General features: G+C 43.8%; 1 protein-coding gene across 4 annotated transcripts in view; it reads right to left on the reverse strand.

The window, feature by feature from the left end:
* sulf1 (sulfatase 1) overlaps nt 1-19,991 on the reverse strand; it is a 29,796-nt gene extending 9,805 nt beyond the window's left edge. For 2 of the 4 annotated variants that reach the window (XM_072450762.1, XM_072450761.1), the window contains exons 1-10: nt 19,565-19,991; nt 9,602-9,865; nt 9,047-9,286; nt 8,124-8,275; nt 5,602-5,771; nt 3,396-3,546; nt 3,150-3,325; nt 2,898-3,026; nt 2,361-2,417; nt 570-696 (exon numbers count right to left, since the gene is read on the reverse strand). In XM_072450762.1, coding sequence (XP_072306863.1) covers nt 570-696; nt 2,361-2,417; nt 2,898-3,026; nt 3,150-3,325; nt 3,396-3,546; nt 5,602-5,771; nt 8,124-8,275; nt 9,047-9,286; nt 9,602-9,767 — 1,368 coding nt within the window. In that variant the 5' untranslated portion in view covers nt 9,768-9,865; nt 19,565-19,991. The remainder of the gene's footprint in view (nt 1-569; nt 697-2,360; nt 2,418-2,897; nt 3,027-3,149; nt 3,326-3,395; nt 3,547-5,601; nt 5,772-8,123; nt 8,276-9,046; nt 9,287-9,601; nt 9,866-19,564) is intronic. The other 2 variants (XM_072450763.1, XM_072450764.1) reach the window with 2 other exon arrangements.
* Nucleotides 19,992-21,205: the final 1,214 nt, after the last annotated feature.

Genomic DNA, 21,205 nt, shown 5'->3' on the forward strand with positions numbered 1-21,205 from the left:
AATTGATGCATTAGGCATCTACATCATAATGTTGAGCTGAATTACACCATTTCTACACATCCCTTCCACAGGTGCTCCGACTTCACGTGTGGCGCCACGGGCAGACATTCTTTATAAAGACGTCATTCTTCAATCTTCTACGAAATGCACATTGAGGCAACTCTGAAATTGGTCTGGATTAGATTAGTAAGCAACAGAAAGCTCACTACCTTGCCCTTGCAGTGTTTTCGTTTGTATTGTTCTGGACTGTGGGCTCCAAGGCTGTGCCCTGGGTCGTGGGTCTGCCAGCAAATTAATGGGCCAAGATTAAAGAGCAGTACAAAATGTGACTGAACCGCAAAATGGCGCTAAAGGCTCCAATTATGAGCCAAGTGATGTTCTGTAAATGGCTGTTTGCGGCGGCGGAGTAAAAGTTCAAGCGGTATCAGCTGTAACATGCTCTAAGGTCACGAGGCGTTACTGTAGAAAGGAAAGGCACTGATGGGAGCGAGGGAGGAGGACCTTTTTGTTCCACGACCGTTTGAAGATATAAAATCATGTGATTGTTTTAGGGCGTGTGTTTGCTTTACCTGTCCGGGCTGCTCGCATGGCGTCTGGAACTCAGCCTGCTGGCACGTCTCTCGGACCTTCTTGTATTTGGGCAGGCTGTTGGTGTGCTGAGTGTTTAATGAGTCATCCTTCTTCCTCAAGATCTTACTGCACAAAAAAAACAATTGGATCATATTAGATTATGCAACAAATGCAGCATAGAAAATTGTTCGTCTAAGCAGTAGTTTATTTATTGAAGTATTTATTTATTCAAAAGGGAAATATAAATATGCTATTTTATTCCAATTCTGACTGCATTCCCAGTTGGGCTTGGTTTGAGCCCAGTTGAGTCCGGTTCTAGTTCTGGTCTAATCTAGTTTAATAAAATTAAGTTAAGTTTCAGTCCCAATTCTCGTGTGGTGCGTGTTCAAAAGTGAATGTGGTCTTCATCTAATAAAAGTTTAAATCTAATAGCAGCAGTTATTGAAAAGCAGCTATAGTGATGGTGGTAGACACACAAATCATACATTTGTTGGACTTCTACTTGAGAACAAGTTATGCGTTTAAGGGTTTTTTCCCCCATCTTAAAAGCTTCATCTGTAATATGGCATATACGAGTGTCTGGCTCCAGCACTCTGCTTTCGGCCAGGTTTTTTTTGACCCCAGCTTGGCATAATCGTGGTCCTCTGTCGCCTTCCCATGTGCCACCGCCACCAGGCCTGGCCAGACTACACTTCAACAATGCCAAACTCCCTCCCTGTTCCTGGCTTAAGTGTTAGCTCTGCCAGCAGGACTCTTAGCTCGAAATGACGTTGACAAAGTGAAAAAACAAGCCATTTAAGACTACGCTTGTTGTCTTGTCCAGAGTTGTTTACCACGAGGCTCCAGAGGGGATGGTGGCCAATGCTCACACACCGGTTGCTGGGCTGGAGTCTGAGGGCTTAAGCCAGGGATTATAAGGTAACAGTTGTCACTCCCTGATGGCTGCTTTCTGTTGCAATGAAGTATATTCTCTAAGACCCTGGCAGTGTAGGGTTGTACGAGACGACGTGCATAATCATACGCACGAAACACATTTGCTGTTGTTATTAAATGCAACATGACAGGCCAATGATGAGCATAACGTTTTTCGAGTTAGATTGGGATGAACCACTAGATGCCAACGCCTAACTCTACTTGTATAATTTACTGTCACAAACAAGAACATCGATTGGTATTGTCAGACAAAGCAAAGGGCGCTTAAGGCGAGGTCATCTTTCATCCTTTTAATGTGCGAGTTTGGGAAAAAAAAGGAAACAATTAGGAAAGAAAGAAAATGAATGTACCAGAATGTAATCAGCAGAAATATGCAAAGTAACTAAAACCAACTCCACATCCTGACTTTGTATTAAACTGTAATGAAATGGCAATGTATTGACCCTGCAAAGGATAAATAGATGAAAGATACTACATTGCTTGGGAGGCCAAGTTGAGATTGGTTGCAAAGATTTAATCAATGCAAGATTAAGTTTGTTTGTATTGGAAATGATCAAACAAAATTGTTAGTAATGCGTCAACAGCGCTTTAATCAGTTTTTCAATCTGCATGGGATGTATAATTTTGGGAGAGTATTTTAACCTCTTCCACTGTAGCCCCGTTCTTAGTCAGCTGTGGTCAGGAAGTGTCTATCAGATAACACAAAGAGGTCTGAAATGCTGGAAACCCGGCAGAAAGGAGACAGAGCCTTTTTGGCTGCTCATTTTTGGGCCCAGTTGCATGTTTGGTCAGGTTAGACCCACAGTGAGCTAAAATGACATGGATTTGTCTGTGGAGCAGAAATGAAAAAAGCTTACCCCCGCTCCACAAGGAATGTGTCCCGCCAGACTTTAGGTTTCCGGTTTGGTTTAAATCTGGGAAAACAAAAAGCATAAAGCCTATAAACTGGGCACAATTCTCATCAGTAAAATGCCCAGAACACAGCTACACCTGGATCTAGCGTACATTACATTATACGGAACTGATCATCTGCGGCTAAATAATGACTTGTATTGTACAGAATTAGTAGTACAGTAGTACCGGGATCTAAATTATTATTTTAGTTTTTAGTTTTACTTTGTTTTACCTCATGAATGTACAAAATGTGCCTTGTTCTTTTCTACCTTTTTCAAGTCTTGAGGCATATTCAAAACATCTCTTGGCTGATTTTAAACTTGTAATTTAATAAAACAGACCTTGAACACACTGCACTACTCAACTGCAGCTAAATTAATCATTGGCAATGGAAATTTCCTTTTGCACAATAATTGAGAATGGGCCGTGTTGTATGCCCGCAATTCGCATGCAGTGTAATTACAGTAAATAATGTCCATTGCCCTGACAGCCTCACAGACCTGTTCCCAGAGCGGTCCTGCTCTAGCAGCTTGAGGATAGACTTTCCGTCCATGTCTGGAGGGGTGTCCAGTCCGGCGATGTGGAGGATAGTGGGGGCCAAGTCAATGTTCAGAACCAAGTGGGGGTTTCTGATGAAGCGCATGCACAGAAAAGAACATACTTAATTAAATGTAAAAATGGTGCTATACAAGCTCTGTTTGGCATCTCCTTGGTCACCAAATACATCGATATATAACTTTGCAAAAACGTACACAGCGCCTGCTTCTATGTTGGGCCCTCGAAGGAAAAATGGCACGCGGATGTCAAAGTCATAAGGCATTGATTTTCCCTTGACCAGGCCAAACTGTCCTATATGGTACCCATGATCGGCTGTATAGATGATGTACGTATTTTCAAGCTCTCCAGTTTCGTGTAACATCTCATAAACCTAAAAGAGGGATAACATGATTAGTACAAGTAGCATTTTCGCGTTTTTCTCATTTTGTTAAAAGACTAACTTTTTGCACGGAATCGTCTACAGACAATAGTGTCTGTAACCGTTTACGGTGAAGGAAGTTTGTGAACTCCATGTGGATTGGCTTCATGGGGCCGGTGTACTGCATAATCCAGTGTTTGTCCATATTTGGGGCGTAGTTGTAGCTTGGAGTTCTGGGGAAAGAAAAATCAAGTTTAAAAAGTGTCAGAGTAACATCCCCATAATTGATAGCAGTGTTTCAGCTTCACTATTCCTGTATCAAGCGACAAAAACACCTGTTTGCTACATTCTGCACTGTGCAGTGAGTAACAGGTGCCATGTTGGTCCACAACATTTTGACATGCATCAGTAGCTGCTCTGTTTGTTGAAGGAAATGGCCAAATACTGAGCTGCTACTGCTGGAGCCATTTTTCGACACCTCTCTCTCTGGCTCCCTCTCCTCTCACACAGACGAGACTCTGCCGCTCCGCTGCGCTCTTGGCACAGGCCCGTCATTTGTGGGTTGGCACATGCTTAAGAAAATAATAGGTTCCAAAGTCAAGTTTGCAACAACTTCTGGACCAAAAACTAATAAGTCATGGTCATCTGAAATGTAGGAATAACAAGAGGGGGTACACAGTCACAAGGGACCCAGAGAGGTTCTCACTATCTGTCAAATGACCATAAGAACATATTTAGAACAAACAATCATTTCTCTCTCAAGCAGCCTCTTCAATAAGCAACACATATGACAGAGCCGCCTTCTGCCCTCAACTCTTCAGTCCCACTTTGTGAGAGGTGAACTCTTCACCCACTTAGCTTGGCGGTCTAATAAGCTCCACAAAGGGACCCGTCTCTGGGCAGCGGGCCACCATGGTATGGGGCTCTGTGCAGCAGGGACCAGGAATGCAGAGGTCAGAAGAATAGAGCAGGTCCATAGGTGAGGTCACACCTGCCACCTGTCACATACAGGCCCAGAGTATTAGGCCTGGATTATAGCGGCTCACAGCCCGCTGTTCACCCCAGCCTGAAGCACGACCATAGAAAACTCTATTGACACCATGAGGCTTAAAGACACGGTTTAGAGCAACTTCATGTTACAGCCAGACTAATTCAGCAAAGGTGATACTTACAAACCACATCTACAGTGTTGAAAGTGAGATGCTACTAGGATCTAAGCTACAGAGTGAAAATACCTTCTGTCAGGAATGTTAATGGCATTAACAACAAACCTGCTCCCTGCTATTGTTCCTGTCAAAGTACAGACACCCTTTGATTTATGAGGCGACTCCTCCGCTGCCACGCTGTCTCTGTCAGAGTTTTGTCATCATGTAAACCAAAGAAAGTAGCTTGGTAACTGGATACTAAACCCCTTTAATCTATTCAAAACAAAGCTATAAAACAAATTGTATTGGGGCATTTATGTGTGAAAATTTCCCACATATTTTATACGGCTGCATTGCCAACAAGCATCATAACATACACCCACTCATCACAACAACTCGAGCTGCCACAGCAACCACTGACAAGCCTCGGCCCCAAAGTGAATGGGGCTGGCCCTTTTACTCAACGAAACCAGTCCAGCCCTCCAATCTAAAAATAAATTAATGTTTCAAAGGGTGTTCCAAAGCACACAATGCATTCCTCACGGCAATGGGCACACTGGTGGTATTACTGATTGATACGGACTGGGTCAGGAAGCCCTCTGTCTGTCCAATAGTGAATGAGGAAAGATGGACAGGCGAGACAAAGAGTGAGCTTATTTACAAAGCATTGGACAAACTAAATACAATGCTAACACAAATGATCACCAGAATATTTAAAGGTCAATTTGGGAAGACAGCCTAGTGATGATAAACATGGACCTCAATTCAATTTATTTACTTATTCCAGTTTATTTGCCAACCGTCTAAGCAACTAGCAACATTAAACTATTGCCTCTTTCAGGGTAATGAAAACTGAGGTAGGACAGCTGGGCATAACTGTAACTCTTAAGAAAATCCCAAATCATCACCCGGGTGTTTTCCCCCTGCTATTCTTAGACTATAAATCATTCCGATTTCACGCTAGCTTCCCTGCCGCCTGTCATCGCTGGGTTAGAAAGGCATGTGAGCTTAATGTTATTAGATACACAAAATCATTATGGGTCGAGGTGGATGTCTAACAGCAGTGGTGGATGAGAAAGTGAACATGTGTCAGGAGGATCCCTGCCGACTCTGTGGTTTCACATGATCCTGAATGTAGCTTACATGTGCTGAGAGGCGTTGGGGAACTGCTCGGCATACTGCGGCGCCGAGTCCTCTGGGCCATGGGGGGCAGCGTGACTGATAACCATCATCACAGGCCGATGCGGATAGATTCTTTTAGACATGCGGAAAAAGTTGATGCTGTCATTGGTGATCAAATCTGTGAAGTAATCCTGCAAAAAGAAAAGAACACTTTCAACACTTTTACGAGGTGGGCCCCGGCTAAAAATGGCTTCGAGTGAATGGTTGTTTATTGGGAATGCACAACAGCAGCATTGATAAAGTAATTCACAGCAACATTTTCAATCACTGTGACATGTTGTTTTCCTCTTCCAGTAATTTTCAAATAAATTGAGAGGCAGAGTGGCCATGAACCGGGGCCATTGAGTGCACGGCCGTACCAATCTGTCGAGTCAACAGCTGGCAGCCTGCCTGAGAGTAAATCCAAGTGTGTGTGTATACAGAGTATGAACCGCTGCCCCATCAGTGACTCGCTGCACTATTCAATGTGACATGGTTTGATGTGACCGGGGCCTAGTGTCTTCGCTGGTATGCTTTTATGACGGCAACCCCCTCTACTGTCCCCTCTACCCATTGTATCTGTCCTCTTTTATCATCTTATCCAGTTTATTGTTGTGTAGTTCTGAGTATTTCAATTACATAACTCCACACAATCACATTACAATGGATTTGACACAATGGGAGATAAAAGTCTTGGAATCAATGTGAATGATTCAGTCGCACATTACAGCACATTATAAGACAATCACAATCCATCCACAAATAGTCATATGCTTTGTGCCATTCCAAACTCCAAAGTCATTATACATATGAGAGTTGTACTGGAAGGGACACGCATCATAAACAAATGCCAAATGCAATAGGCAATTCACTGCTTATACGGATTTAGATCACTGGCTGCGGTAATTCCGAAAAACTGCAGAGAAAAGAAAAGGGAAATCCCAGGGCATTGTTCATATTTGTCTGCAATATATTATAAAAAGAAGGGAGGTTACGCTCAACAAAATGAAGTGATGAAATGCGGTTTTATCAAGTTCTGGTGGAGTAGAATTGATACAATAGCTCACACCCTGGACTTAAATCATAATAGCGAAGTTTCCAGTAGATTAGCCACACTACCTGCTGCTCTGGCATGCCTCTGCTGCTGCCTGGCATACAACGTACGGAAGGGAGTGCCAGCGTTTGAATGAAAGGGGAAAAGGTGATTTCCCTCAAATGTCAAGGCGTGGGATTGGCTGATGCATCCTGTCTATATTAATAGGCTTTATAGACGGGCCAGCTTTAACAGCCTGGTGCAATAGGCTGCTGATTGTATTCACATGGCAAAAGGTACTACAGTCAATCATGCCAAGGGTCCTAAAATCTGAGCAACTGCTACAAAAGGTCCTGGCAGGTCAAAAGGAAGCGATTGTGTCATGAGGAAATCCCTTTAAACAGGTAACAGGTTGCACTTGGCCTTTTGAAAATGGCACGTAGAAAGTGACAGACACATAATGCAGCTATACTAATTATTTAAACATACAGAGGAGTGATTTTATTTATAGTCGTTCTGCATCACATTCCAATGGCACCTGGTAAATCCGACTGAGCTCGGCACGGTGGATTTGCCATCCGGAGTCTATAGAATAAATGGAACAAACCCTTAATCAAAATGTCAAATAAAAGTCCTCGGTCTGAGGCGTCAACCTCTGTGAACTCATCCTCCTCCGTTTGGAAAATCTGAGCGCATGCCTCTTCAAATCATATGCATTTTGGTCGGCCAGCTGCGATCTCTGTGGCCTACCTCGTCTATCTCGCTCTGTAACTCTTAGCGACTCCCTCGTCCCAGACCTGTCCTCTAAAAGTAGATTTGTGGTTTTACACAGTCAAGAGCAAATAGTGTCCATTTGGTTAACAGGCCATAATATGCTGACCAAGCCCTTGCAGTGTAAACACTTTGGCCTGAGAGTGACTTTGCGCCACTGTCCAAGTTGGCACGGGAACAGCAGCGTTAACATTTGCGTGTGCATCGTTCGGACAGGCCTTTTTTGACATGGATCCAGGCTCTTCTTCTTAAGATTCCCCATGGCTTTAATACCTTGCTACATCGCGAGGCCTGAGGCTATGCACACCACTGTGAAAATTGACTGCCTGCTTGACGGATGCTTTCCAAGAGAGACCATCTTACTCAGCAAAATGGCAAACATTTTAGTCTGTGTTTTTTAAGATGGAATGGATGGATGGCTCTTTTATAGAATTTTACAGAATCCAACTGTTGAAATGTGTCATAATAAAAAGACACGGAGCAAAGACACCACGCAGAGTCTGCTCATTCCCTCTAATTCCCAGTTGAGGAGCGCTGCCAGCCTAGATAATAATATTGTGATATGACTACTGTCTGTATTTAGCAACCCGGCGAAACCTTCAATCTATCATGCACAGTCTACATATTAAGTCGTACTGCAAAAACAAATGAGTGATCAAGTTAATAGACACCTTTAAAAAGAAATTATGGCAATACATACCTTGGCATAATCAGCACCGTGTTTTTCCTTGTAACCATTTCGGCAGACTGTGTAATTATAGAAGCGGGAATTTTTGATCAATCCAACCCATTCGCGCCACCCAGGAGGAATGTAGCTGCCGTTGTACTCGTTGAGGTACTTGCCAAAAAAGGCTGTTAAGAGAAGGGAGAGAAAAGAAAGTTGAAAGTGAAAGAAATCATAGGCCACATATGACTATAGCATACCTCCTGCAAGAGTTTATCTATGTGCATGTGTGGTGCATGTTGCCTACACGTTCTTGTACAGGATGGGCAAAGAGCCAGGGGAGCCAAGAGAAAAGGCTAATTGCAGTGTAAGGCACAGAGCTCAAAACCACAAGGCGTGCCTCATGCCCCTGGACCCCACGGGGCGGCCCAACGCGGGGTCTGCCTGTCAGTCACACAGGATGGGACATGACGGGGAGCTGGCACACTCCACATGTTTGCATTTCTCTCAGCAACACATGGACTTAGGCTTACAGGAAACTATTTTGACCGTCACAAGAACAATGCCTGGGCAAGGTTTAAGATGGGTTTGACAATAGGGCCTTTTGGAAACATGGCAATATCAGACTTAGGTTGGAAAACAATGTTGAAAGAATGTTTGGGGGGACAACGGCAAGAAAAACTTGAACTAGACTAAACTTTACCAAACCAAATATGCAGACTACAAAAACAAAAGGACGAACCCCCACATCAAACATTTGGAGAATACACAGAAAAAATAGATACTACATTAGTGAAAAATGTACCCGTGTCTATGGAGTCACATTTACAAAGAAAATATTGTTCTACCACATCAAAGTAATTGGATTTTGGATTTTTTTTTAGTTTGATGAGTCTATTGAGAATAGCATGAGAAGAACTAAGAACAATACTTTTCTGTAAAGACATGATGTGACCAACCTGTCCTGTAGCCGGTGTTGTTGAGGTAGACCGCGAACGACCGGGGCTCGTGCTGAGCTTGCCAGGAAGGAGAGGAGCAGTTCTCATTGTTGGTGTATGTGTTGTGGTTATGGACATATTTGCCCGTCAACATGGAGGAGCGTGACGGACAGCACATGGGAGTTGTGACAAAGGCATTGGTGAAGGATGTGCCTCCATCTTCCATGATTTTACGAGTTTTGTTCATCACCTGAAGGGAACCTGAAAAAATAATGCCTTTGTTTTCATGTGTTCATTTTCAGATTGGTAAATTTGAAAGAATTTTCTTTGTTTTACAAAGCAGAGTCAGCCTTTTGTAACCTCCTTGTGAAAAAATAATTATGATGCACTATGTTAATAAACCAGATGGCCATTCTGCTCCGGCTTCTGGCCTCTGTTTAATATTTCATGTGTGGATGAAGACCACAAATGAGCTACAAAGACTGTTTAGGGTGAAAAGAAATTCAGGGTGAAAAAAGCTCACAGACCAAAGGAACATAGATGAAGCAGTAGTATTCTACAGTGTTCCAGCCTTACCCAGTTCCACATCCTGGTCGTCGGTCATAATCAAGATGATATTAGGTCGGATATTCCTTCGGTCTCTCTGGATGCGCCCCCTCTGCGACCTGGTGGTGAAGACAGTGTCTCCAGGGGCCCAGTGCAGAGATAGTATGGCCAACCAGGCTAGCCACGGCCGAAGCATGGTGCCCGCGCTGGCTCACAGGATGGGCAGAGCTGAGGATTACTGCAGCACTGGAGGAGGCCACAAACTCACACTGCCGCGCCCAACGCCACGGTAAACTGTGAAGAGAAACAATGACAACCAAGTCAGGCAAAAGACAAGTAGACAGTCATTACAAAGTAAAATACTTAACAAAATTTCTCACACACCTTTAGAAATGATGCGTCACCAACTATATCATTAAGCATTTAATTAAAATGGCAAACAATGTTTGAATCCAGTTCTACCATAGAGAATTCTTATCATCTCTACCTCCGTCTGTACATGATATACTTTATTCCTTGAGTATATCATCTCTACTGAAGGGCTGCTGTTTAGCTGTGCTGTGAGAGCACTATTGGCTAACCACTCTCAAACACCCACAGCCACAGTTTGTCATTAGCCAATCACAGGACACCTTCTGCCCGTCACTCAAAAGTCAGACCCTGGTGATTCAAGCGTGACAGGGGGCTGGTGGAGAGGATGGGAGCACCCCGGGGGGATGGGGCGAGGGGTACAGAGAGAGGGTTCCGCTACATTAACCCCAATGCCACTGTCGCCAATCACACATTACCAGTGAGTCATCACAACACTTTGAAGTCTCCTGCTCTTTTCTGGAGTCATGGTTGACCATGAAAGCTTAAACATCCTGTCTACAACTAGAGCAATGGTTACGGTAGAGTTTGAACTCACATGACTCCTAAGGTACAGTGATATTGACAGCACACAATTCAGCTTATACTACATGTAACAAAAACACTTAAAAGACATGCTGAAGCATGAAGCTATAATAATGAGAGGTCCATCAGTGCCTGAGGAGACGTGCCACGTGGACAAACCCACAGAGTGGCACCATGCTGCTCTCCATTCTGAGTTAATGGCCTGAAAACCGACAGCAGGTCTATGACACCTGAGCCTTGTACAACCCCACTGGGCTGCTCCGGACACAGATTTAGCCCAATTATACCCGGACTACTGTGGCCAATCAGTCTCAGCTCTGGTATATTTTATTTAACACATTCAGGAAGACATTAAGGAAGAGAAGTCAGTCAATTCATTCATCCTATCAATTATTACAGTATTAGTGTCAAACTGGTCATTCCTCCAGAGTTGGCTGCCGTGCCCAAGAGTCAGGACTAGACGTCCAGTCATCACAACAGGCCTGTGCAAACACTGGCACCGTTTGGACAAACATGCCTCCAGCGCAGAGTGGCAGGGACCACAGCAGCTCATCCTGAGTCACAACCAAAACTACGGCACCAACTAAATCTGACATACAGGAGTTGCAAGTTTGCTATGAGCCTCATTATGTATTATTAACCATAAAGAATGAACCTGTAAAACAAATGGACTACTAGTGTAATCTTAGCATACTTTTTACAGGTTCAGTCAGTGGCTAATTGTAATGGTGGGTTCATACAAAAGACGTACAAGAAAGTTCATTATGGAATAGGACACAACCCGTGCAGCAGTGAAGTGGTATCAATAGCTACACTGTCTGAGGACCGAGATGGCAGGCTAATAAAGAGGCGTGCATAAAAGGCACACAGGATGTACACTGAAGTTATGAAAGCAAGGAGCCCTCCCTCTGTACTTAGGGTTACCTCTCAGCTTAACTCAATTTCACCTGATTCACTTTCCGCTGAGGTCATCTGAAGTTCACTCATAAAGACCTATAGTAATGGCACACATAGATCATCTAACAGCTGTCAATTTCAAAGGAATAGCAAGAGTGACTTTTGATGAAGCCTTCCTGATGATAGATGGACTGTGCTAAGTGAGACTGTGACATGGTGTTAACTCTTGCATTTCTTATCTCTGGTTTCCTGTTTAAATAAGTTTTACTTAACAGCCACGAGTCTTGAGTGTCATCTGATGTTGGTATAAGTAGTGTTTCAAAGTAATTTGCCATTTGTCATCATCTCATCTCCATGCACAAGGGGATTGCAGATCCTTCCCTGCAGTATGGAAGGTCAGGTGATTCTTCAGAAATACTGATTAGGTTCACATTAGACCAGAGAAAATGTGACAAGACTTCAGTTCTCACAGATCACCATTCAGTGACTGAATCAGGTCAATGCTAAGGGTTGTGTTTTGTAAACATGGCTGACAAAGTGTTCTGCACAGCTCTGGCCTTGGGCACTCTAGTGGATAAAAGCGAGTGAGAGATCTGGCCCACTGCATTTGTACAGAGAGGAAAAGACAGCATTAGTGCGCAAAGTGTACAAGTATTACACGAGACACAACTTTTAATATTAAATGAATGACTAATATGACTAAATTATTGCGAGATCCAAGTAAAAACTTCTGATACATCAATACACACAAGAGCCCTTTATTCTCAGACTGGAAGCTCATTCTTTTTCGTCGTTGTTTTGGAGGATTAACACTAATGACCCTTTGCTGTAGTCATCGTGGTTAAGCCTGGAGAGGAATACTGCGGATGGACGGAACATAAAATGACCACTGGTTCAAAGGCCTCGAACAATAAGGCCACTATGGAGTGTTTGGACGCACAGCTGGCAGAAACATAAGATTTGCAATTTTCAGATTAATGGCTATCAACACTGCACCTTCACATTTGCTAATCTCTTCTCTCATAGTTATTTCCATCTTGTAGAAGCTTAGGCACATTCGGCACAGCTCTGATTTGGTACGGCTGCAGTGGAGACAGCTGTGCATGTGAGTGGAGTAAATCTGAGCATAATGGGAGCGCTGCGTGTATAGAAGCGCAGGGCAACATTATTTTGCTGGCTGGCAGTTGTGCCCCTCAGTAAGAACCTTTAAACCGCACACCCCGCTGCACCCTGACCCTCCCCTAACCCGCGTGGTTATATGGCTTTGATGGTGGCTTGTTTAACCTAACCTCAGCAACCTGAGGCTACCCACACACAGGGGTTAAGAGGGGAAATTCAGAGGGAAACAGAAAATTAAGTGAAGGGGGCTATGTAGAGGAAGTTAGAAGGTAACAGTATTTTTCAAAGCGATTGCTAACACAATGCTGTTGACTTGCGCAGTGTTTTATTGGGTTGTCTCAAAACAACAGGTATACGACTAAGATTTTAAGTGTCTGCTGAGGTAAATCCATTTAGTAACAATAGCAGAGTATACATATTATAGTAATAATAAAAGTTTAAGTGTGTGTGCCCTTGGACTTTGGCCAATGTCCAAGTTAATACGGTGCTAAGAGGTAAGTGGGTTCACATTCCCCAAAACAAAATGCAAGTCAAAACCCAAACCAGATGCAATGCCAGCTAAAGTAAATCAGCCATTCATAAAAGGCCCAGCGCCATTAGGAACAATGGGCATTTCAAAGCACATCAAATCCCTTATTCCTGTCCATTCTCTCCATTCTCCTCCTCTGTGTTTGCCCAGTCCATCTTTAAGGCAGCCAAGATACACAGGAACAATGGCAATAAACAACAAAGGGAGCGGAATGGCATAGTTTGAATTCTGGCTCATTCTGCAGGACTTCATACGGCGTGACGACTATTAGCGGTTAAGACTTCATGAGATTTACACACCAATAAGCAGTAACTGTTTATTGAAAATGGAAACGGAGAAATAAATAAGTGTTAATACTCGAAGCAGTGGCGACTGATTGCTCCCAGTGCAATTCAAAATGGAAAAAAACTATTAAGTGAAGCCTTAGATTAATATTGAGGTTAGTCCAAATATTTCTGTAATCCAAGCACGTTTGGCTCGTCTGCTGCCATGAAGACTGATGAGGGTCTTTCACACTGAGAGGGGCCTATGTCAAAGTGCAGCATAGCCAGCCGACTGAGGGGCAGGACAGTGTACCCACCGTCCCGGGACCCCGTGAACTGAAGCTCCACTGTGTCGCTCACACACACTTTGGCTGCAAACGCGAACTGGGAAAAGACTCAAACCGTGGCGGCGGTGTTTTCGGACTCTTCACTCGGCTGATTTGTTTGACCCAAAACGCCCAAATTGGTGCAGGATCTATGACAAAATTCCATGGAGAAAAACAAGCAGAGTGCAGGGGTGCGGAGAGATCACTGGCTCTTTGTTCCTGAATGTTTATGACCGGATAAGCCCAAACATTGACATGCTCATTCTCAATCTCATAATGGTGCTTGCTGCTATAAAACTCGACAATGGGCTGCACAATAAAAAAGTATTGCATTTACCGATACGGAGTTTTCGACCAACCCTCGTTTGAAATGATTCCCATCCGACTGCATGAGTTGGTGCTTGGGAAATGGACAATCGGATGAAGAGGAATAACCTTATTTCAATAGATAATTATGTTTTCCCTTGGATTGGTAGAAGTCGCTTTGTAGAGCCAAAGCAGCAATACCTCTCCATCAATAATATACATTCATCTTATAATGTGCAATTAAAAGAATGCTGTTTACACTGAACTTCAAAGCCGAATCACTGGAGGTGGTCTGTTGAGAATCACCATCGGGTTTGCAGACCCAATGAGGGAAATGGTTATAATGTATAAGGTCATTGCTGAAATGGAGAAAAGTGTCTCTATTTGTATGGGAGTGCGTGCATACATGCGGCCCAGTGCTGGAGGTGGTATGTATTTAAGTGTTTATATCCTGAATGAACACCTTTAAATTAGGCTGTAAACCAAAAGGTTGAATTTTACAAGTGGAAAAGCATATTTACCCTTGAGCGGGGTGAAAGAGGGGGTTGACGGCGCTAAGCTAATTTATAGCGGGATATAAAGCAAAGGTATTGCAATGTAAACGTGAACAAAATGTAAAACGATCTTGAGGTTTTGAGCAAGCACACATTTTAATCAACAAAGCAAGATACATTTTGCTGGAGAATTTAGAAAGTTGAAAATTACCATGTCAAAGTTGGAGACAAATTTCGTATTGTTAAAGACGCCTGATTCGGGCCAGTTAAGCCTGATTTATGATACGAGATGCTTTGTGCTCGATTAGAAACAGATTATTAGTACAAAAGAAAGTGAGAGCGGGTAGCTTTCACGTCCTTTTGACATATCAAATATATAACACAGATAAATAATTCCCCTGTCCACAAAAAAAGCTATGGCGAATTGCTTCAATGGGTTTCCACTGAGGTAATTGTCAAGAATGAAGAGATTGACTTGTTTTCCATGAAATCAGCCGCACGGTGGCAGCTAGTAAAGGGAGAGCCAGAGGGGACGCCTGACAACCAGCGTGTACAGGCTTAAAAAGCTGGACAGACTTGAAACTTTACTGAATACCGATTAGGAAGTGCATTTGGAATAAAAGCTCCAAATTAGTGAAACCAAAATAATTGGGGGGAAAAGAAAAAAAAAACATAAAAATGTTTAAGCTTTAGGGGAAAGACTGAACAGCTTTGAGGGCTATGCTGTAATTACATCATACTCTTTAGTTCACAGAGTTCATGAAGTAATTATATACTCTCTTTTAGTGTCCAGAAGTGCCCGCTGGTCCGGTCAACTACAAAACTAATGGTAATTGTTCATCAGTTAATTCTCACAGGGAACCAATTAAGTACAACTCCCCGGGCTGAGGTGGATCTTCTCAGTCAGCAGTCCTCTGTTAAGTATAGTGCTGCTTCTGGCACTTGAAACTGAACACCCCTAAAATATGAAGCATGTGTAGGCATATTCTGTGGACCGTAGACAAACATAGATCATGAGGAGCAGCTTGCATGACCCTGGATGCCATAAACCCCTCCACCACACCAACATGATACCACTCGTAAAAACTCCATTTGTTCGATTGCACCTGTGCATGTATTTGGGTGTCACATTCACCAAGTGTCAGTCACTGAAGCGCAGTCTGGAGATCTGACTGCAGACAGACACATAACTAGCCATTTGTACACAGGAGCTCGTCTTTCTATCGCCTGTGGCACTGTGCACTTTGCAAGGCATGAGTCTATGTCATTTGCAATTTCATTTCTTGGGAAAACTCTGGGGGCAAACATTTGATATTAGAGTTTGATAGTCTGACTAAACGCCAATAAGCTCAGTGTATAAATGCAACATTTCTTTTACATTTGAGCCAACAATGAAGGAATAGGGTCAATTCATCATCTCAACGTGTTCACGAGATGGAGAAAGCCAACTTTGTTTTTTTTGAAGTGCCTTGAGCAACTACAGCAAAGCAAAGGCAGTGAGCCGTGCAAAGCTGGACCCTGGCAGTATAAACACTAGCCCACAAGTTGCACAAGCTTTAATTCAACTCTCCATACTGCCACTCCGCATCCACACAACAAAGTCAAGCTGTTGAAATACGGGCAAACAGGACCAGGGGCTAGGGGCAGCACATGTCCAAGTCTCCACACAGCTCAGCTCTTGTACGTGCACATTCTACGTGCACGGTGCGCTGGCAGAGCCTGAATGTGTTTGTCCGCTCCAGGGGAGAAGGAAAGAAAAGGAGCAGAAGAGCTGAAACAAACGCATGCTGGCTTCTATTAGTCGAGCTGTGGAGCGCAATGGAGGGGCGCGCAAACGTATTCATTCCCCTGCCCACCCCGTCCCGTCCCTCCTGTCCCATTATCTCCATTCGGTATAGGCGGCAGATGAAAAGGGACAGCCCCCCCAGTGACGGCACTTCTGCCTCCAAACTTTACGCCAACGCATACTGACGGCTGCTTAATTGTACGTGATACAGGTAGGGTCTTTCTCTTTTCAGAGCTAAAACAGATTGCTTCTCCCTGGAGAGGGGATTACTGGACAAGAGGGATGACAAAGCAGGGACAGTGCAGAGAACACAGAGGGGGTAAAGCTTGTACACGTTTCTCTGTTTCTCTTTGCGGCAAACACAAGAAGATTATAGTGTCCGTGTGCTGGAGACGCTGCACGTGTGTCACAACGGGACGCGTCCTACAGCTCCAACCTCTAATCAGGCCTCTTCAAACGACCCTCCACACTTTCCCCACACCTTCTTCACTCATCCCCCTTTCTCTCATTGCTGTCATGTCGCCTTCCACATCCCCTTTGTCCGTCTTGACCCAGCTCTCCCTTTCGGCCTCCTAAACCTGTGCTGCATCTACCACCACTGACATATGAACAAAAGCCTCTCCGGACATCCCAGGAAAAGCATTACAATCCTCTTTCTCTTCTTTCGCCTTTGGCCACAAGCGGCAACCCCACACTTTCTGTCACTCCATTCATTCCTGGGCTGAAGCTACAAGGGCCTGGTCAGGGGTCAATCCTGGTTACCGCATAACTTAACCATCTAAAAAACCCATAAATCATATATGCTTTTCACAAAAACACGCAATTTCTCCACAACTGGTCGTCAAATCAGCGCTGAAGACAATAGAAAAACACCAGTCTCGTTTCAAGACAGGAGAATGACCTTAAACCAAAACACTCTGGGGTGCCATTGTGAGCTCCAAATACCAAAATAGACATGTGCAAAGTTGATGCCGGCATTCACATGTGCATGGTATATTTCCCCTGAGACATATTCACAAGAGTCAAAGCAAGGTCTGTGTTTGAACAAACTGAAAGCATTGTTTGATCAGCGAGGACAACAAAGCGCCCGAGAAAGTGGCTGACTCATCTAAAGATAGCCTTTTCGGAAAGAACATGCAGGAATGAATGCGAGTCAAACGCTGCCTGTTTTAATACTGACCATTTGCAGTTGATGGGAGCATACAATCTGGCCTACCATGCAATCAGGCCAGACCAGAAGACTGTCATTAACCCGAGGAGATAAACAACGGCTGGAGGAAAGGGAGGTTTAGGAAATCTTTTCTTAACACAAAAACAGGAACACACACAAGCTTGAGGGTTGCTTTGTGTAAATAGTAAATAAGTACTTTTGATTTCCTTCTGACTTTTCTATCATGCTGTGTTTTCCATATTGAAGATCTGATACACACAAACAACTGCTTTATTTATATGGGCTTGGGATTGTGTGGGCAAATGTGTGCCAAGTGCCCCCTTGTGGATAGATTGTATAAACTGTAAAGTAAAAATGCGCCAAATGATACATTTTAAAAGTAGTCTCAGAAAAAAAAGGAAAATACAAAGAAAACCCTGAATTGATTAAAATATGACTCCACGTTTTCCAGTGAAAAGTATCACCCTGACTAAAAGCTGCACTCAAACCTTCCAGGACCTGCATAAAATCAATGAGGAACAAATGTGCAGCGCAATATGTGTCATAACATGTTGATTTAGGGCTTCATGCATTTTTTGCGATTGTCCAACGTCAATGCCTCATTCCGTTTCATCAGTCAGCCTGTATGAAGTCATGCACCATGTCTGGGAATCTCTGAATCACTTTGGCTGGCAATTTAAACCTCACACACGCATATCGGAACTGAAATAAAAAAGCCACAGTCGCTCCGTGCCTTATCACAAAACATGACTCCAAACTTTTACTGCGTTCCCACATGCACAACAATGTGGATTCAGATGATGGCAAAGCCGCTACTGGAACAACGTTTGTCTTGGCAGGCATCTACCCCTCAAGCCTAATTATTTGCAGCAGCTGCTCTTGGTCCTGTTTGTAGCAGAGAGAAGCTAAAGAGTTTAAAGGATCTGCGCTCTTTCTCTTGTGAGCTGGCAAGTGTGCGCTGCATTTAAAACATCCCCAAATGCTGCTTAGCTCTGCTCCGGGTAGTGTAATCACAAATTGAATCTATACGCCGCGGGGCACAGTTTAAGTGAAGGAGTGATTTATGGACCGGGCTGGTCGATACTGAAATGCTGCGGTTACTTCACTTTTGTTAATGAACTGAATTAATGTGTGTTTGTTTTTAATACAACTAAGTGGGACGGCCCTCAGGCAATTAGCTTTGAAATAGACCACAGCACAAATGTCCTTCAAAACGACAGAATGTCACTGAAATTCCTGCATCAAGATTAAGGCTGAAGACGACTTTATTGCAAGACCTCCCATCCTCACAAGCTCATATCAAATCTCAACATCTCCACCAGACTTCAAGACAGTCATCCTGATCTCCTGGTGATTTGTAACCAGCAGGAAGTGAAGCTATAGCAAACACACCAGAGCACAGGACACAACAGCAGCTTTCACCTTTTGTGCAAGCTTTCCCCGGAGCCACTGTCCACACAACCTTCACAGCTGCACGAGCTCCACGGGCAAACACCTCACACACTAAAATACACAAAGTGCCTAGTGCTAGTTAAAAAGACTATACATCTTATTCCCTTAAATAGTTCAAGTGAGGTGGGCATTCCCAAAGCCATGCCTTTTTGACATTTGGTTCAGAAATCTCTCTTCAACAGCTCATCCATTCAGTGACTGCTGACAAGATCAGTCACAAGTGTTTTTCGAAGAAGATTTATGAAGACTTCTTTGGACCGGAGTGGTGGCTGAAATTGTTTTTACATGCAGGATAAATATTTTTGGTTAATTTCCCATTGGCAGATGGCAAAAATAGCAGCAATGTTTTGAACATGCTTCATTAAAAAAAAAAAAAAAAAAGTTTTCAAATAGTCATAAATCATTTTAGAGATGAGTTTTTCCTACATTTGCACAAGTTGTCATTCAGTAACGTTATATGAAATTGACATTAACAGGTGAGGTCTTGTGCACTAGGGCAAAAATATGACATTAATGGAATGCGCTGCCTTCTAATCCCCTGAGACGGAGGAATTTGCGACGAAGGGAATTCCTGTCATTCAGAGGGAAAACTATGAAGCGTTCGCACACACAGGGCGCTGCTGTACAGAGCCACAGCAGAAACATGCACTGCTACAAATCCCTACTTACACTACAGGCTGCCACTCTGCACTGCAAGCTCAACAAGTCTAAAATCTGTCCAAAAAGGCACGAAAAACCAAGTGACAAAAGTGTTACCTGAACGCAAAGGGAGCAGAACTGTTTCCAAGTGAGATTCCTCAAAGTTGCGCGTCCGCGTGTTGCTTCTTCGCCGGGTCCTGCTCTGCTCATGAGGAGAGAGAGTGAGTGGGGAGCGCTTCAGGTTTTCGGGCTCAAGACTCGTATTGAAGGAGGAGAGGAGGTGGTGGGGGGGGTACACGACCACACAGCTCCTGGGAGACAACCTCTCTCCTCTAATCCTCTCCCCGATGTGATGACACTCTCCAACCTCCACCATCTGTTGAAACACGTCCCGGAGCAGTCGGCGGCACAACTACCAAACCACTGCTGCTGCTGTGTCAAGGAGCCCCGCGTGTCCCGGCCAATCACGGCGCGGCTGCTGGGTGGGGAGGCAGGGACAACAAGGACACGGGCAGGACGACGCACACACATTCGAACACACACACACACACACACTCCTATACAAGACAGTGTGGAGAGTGAGCGAGGAGAAAACCCCCCTAGTCATCGTAACCTGAGAGGCAGAGGAGGGGGGACAGAGAGAGAGAGAGGGGGGGGGCATAGAAAGAGAGGGACAGAGAGAGTCGGGGGGAGGGAGAGAGAGAGTGGCCAATACTTTGTGTCAGAGATGAGGATACAAGTACACTTCAAAGCACTGAAGGAAAACTGTGACTTCATGTCCAAATCGAGAAAACATTCATTTGAGTTTCTATTGATTTTATTCATCGTCGTTGCAAACTTTACTCAGAAAAATGTATAAAGAAAATACAATTGCATGCAACTTCTTCACCATTGTGTATTTTTAGTCTGTATTTTTAGTATTTCTATATGAGAAAAGTTGCATGACATTCCCCACTCATGTAAATCCAAACTGTATTGTTGAGATCAAACTAAATTACTAGTAACTAACAAATATATTTAGTTCATTTAGATAAAAACAATTAGCATGACTGGTATAAACAATATAAACAGTGAATCACGCATTGCTGTGAAGACTTTCTAAGCACGTTTTAAGCACGGTCCAAGCATAAGAATACTGTATATTTATTTGTCTTGCTAATGTTACTTAGCAGCTCACATACAGTAAAACCCCAAAGAGACACTTCTAAACTTCTCCCCCATCCGTGACCCCGTTGTTCCCCTGCAGCTACAGAGTATGTGGTCCTGCAGAATCAAGCTGAAGTAGCAATAAAAGCCCGCATTGGCTCCATGGTGGGACTGCTGTTGGCACTAAACTGTTACATCTGCGAGGCACAGGAGCACAGGCAGCACCCCTCGCACCTACGTGTGATAAATCCTTACAGTCCCACGACCACATTCCTGGCCCTCACCACCTATTGCCTTAAGTGAAAGAAAGAGGGCAGAGGGGAAGACACTAAAATTACAAAGCTACTGCAAAAGAAAGAGGGAAGAGGTCGAGATAAGGAAGGTTTGGGTTTACAACCAGAGAAACAGTCGCTTTTATGGCTTATTTTTACCAAATGTACATTCAACAGAAAACGCGTTAATCATTTTGTTGATCCACCGACCAACTCGCTAAGCCATTAAAAAAGGATTACGAGACCACGACTTCAAAAGCTGGCCCTAATGAGTTAATGCTTGTTTGATATCCCACAAAGAGTTAATCAGAGGTGTGAAGCGGCCTTGCAGAGATCATTT

Source organism: Eucyclogobius newberryi, unplaced genomic scaffold (assembly GCF_026437365.1).
Source record: "Eucyclogobius newberryi isolate DKJ021-1_F unplaced genomic scaffold, fEucNew1.0.hap1 SCAF_18, whole genome shotgun sequence".
In the NCBI taxonomy this organism is placed as follows: Eukaryota; Metazoa; Chordata; class Actinopteri; order Gobiiformes; family Gobiidae; genus Eucyclogobius; species Eucyclogobius newberryi.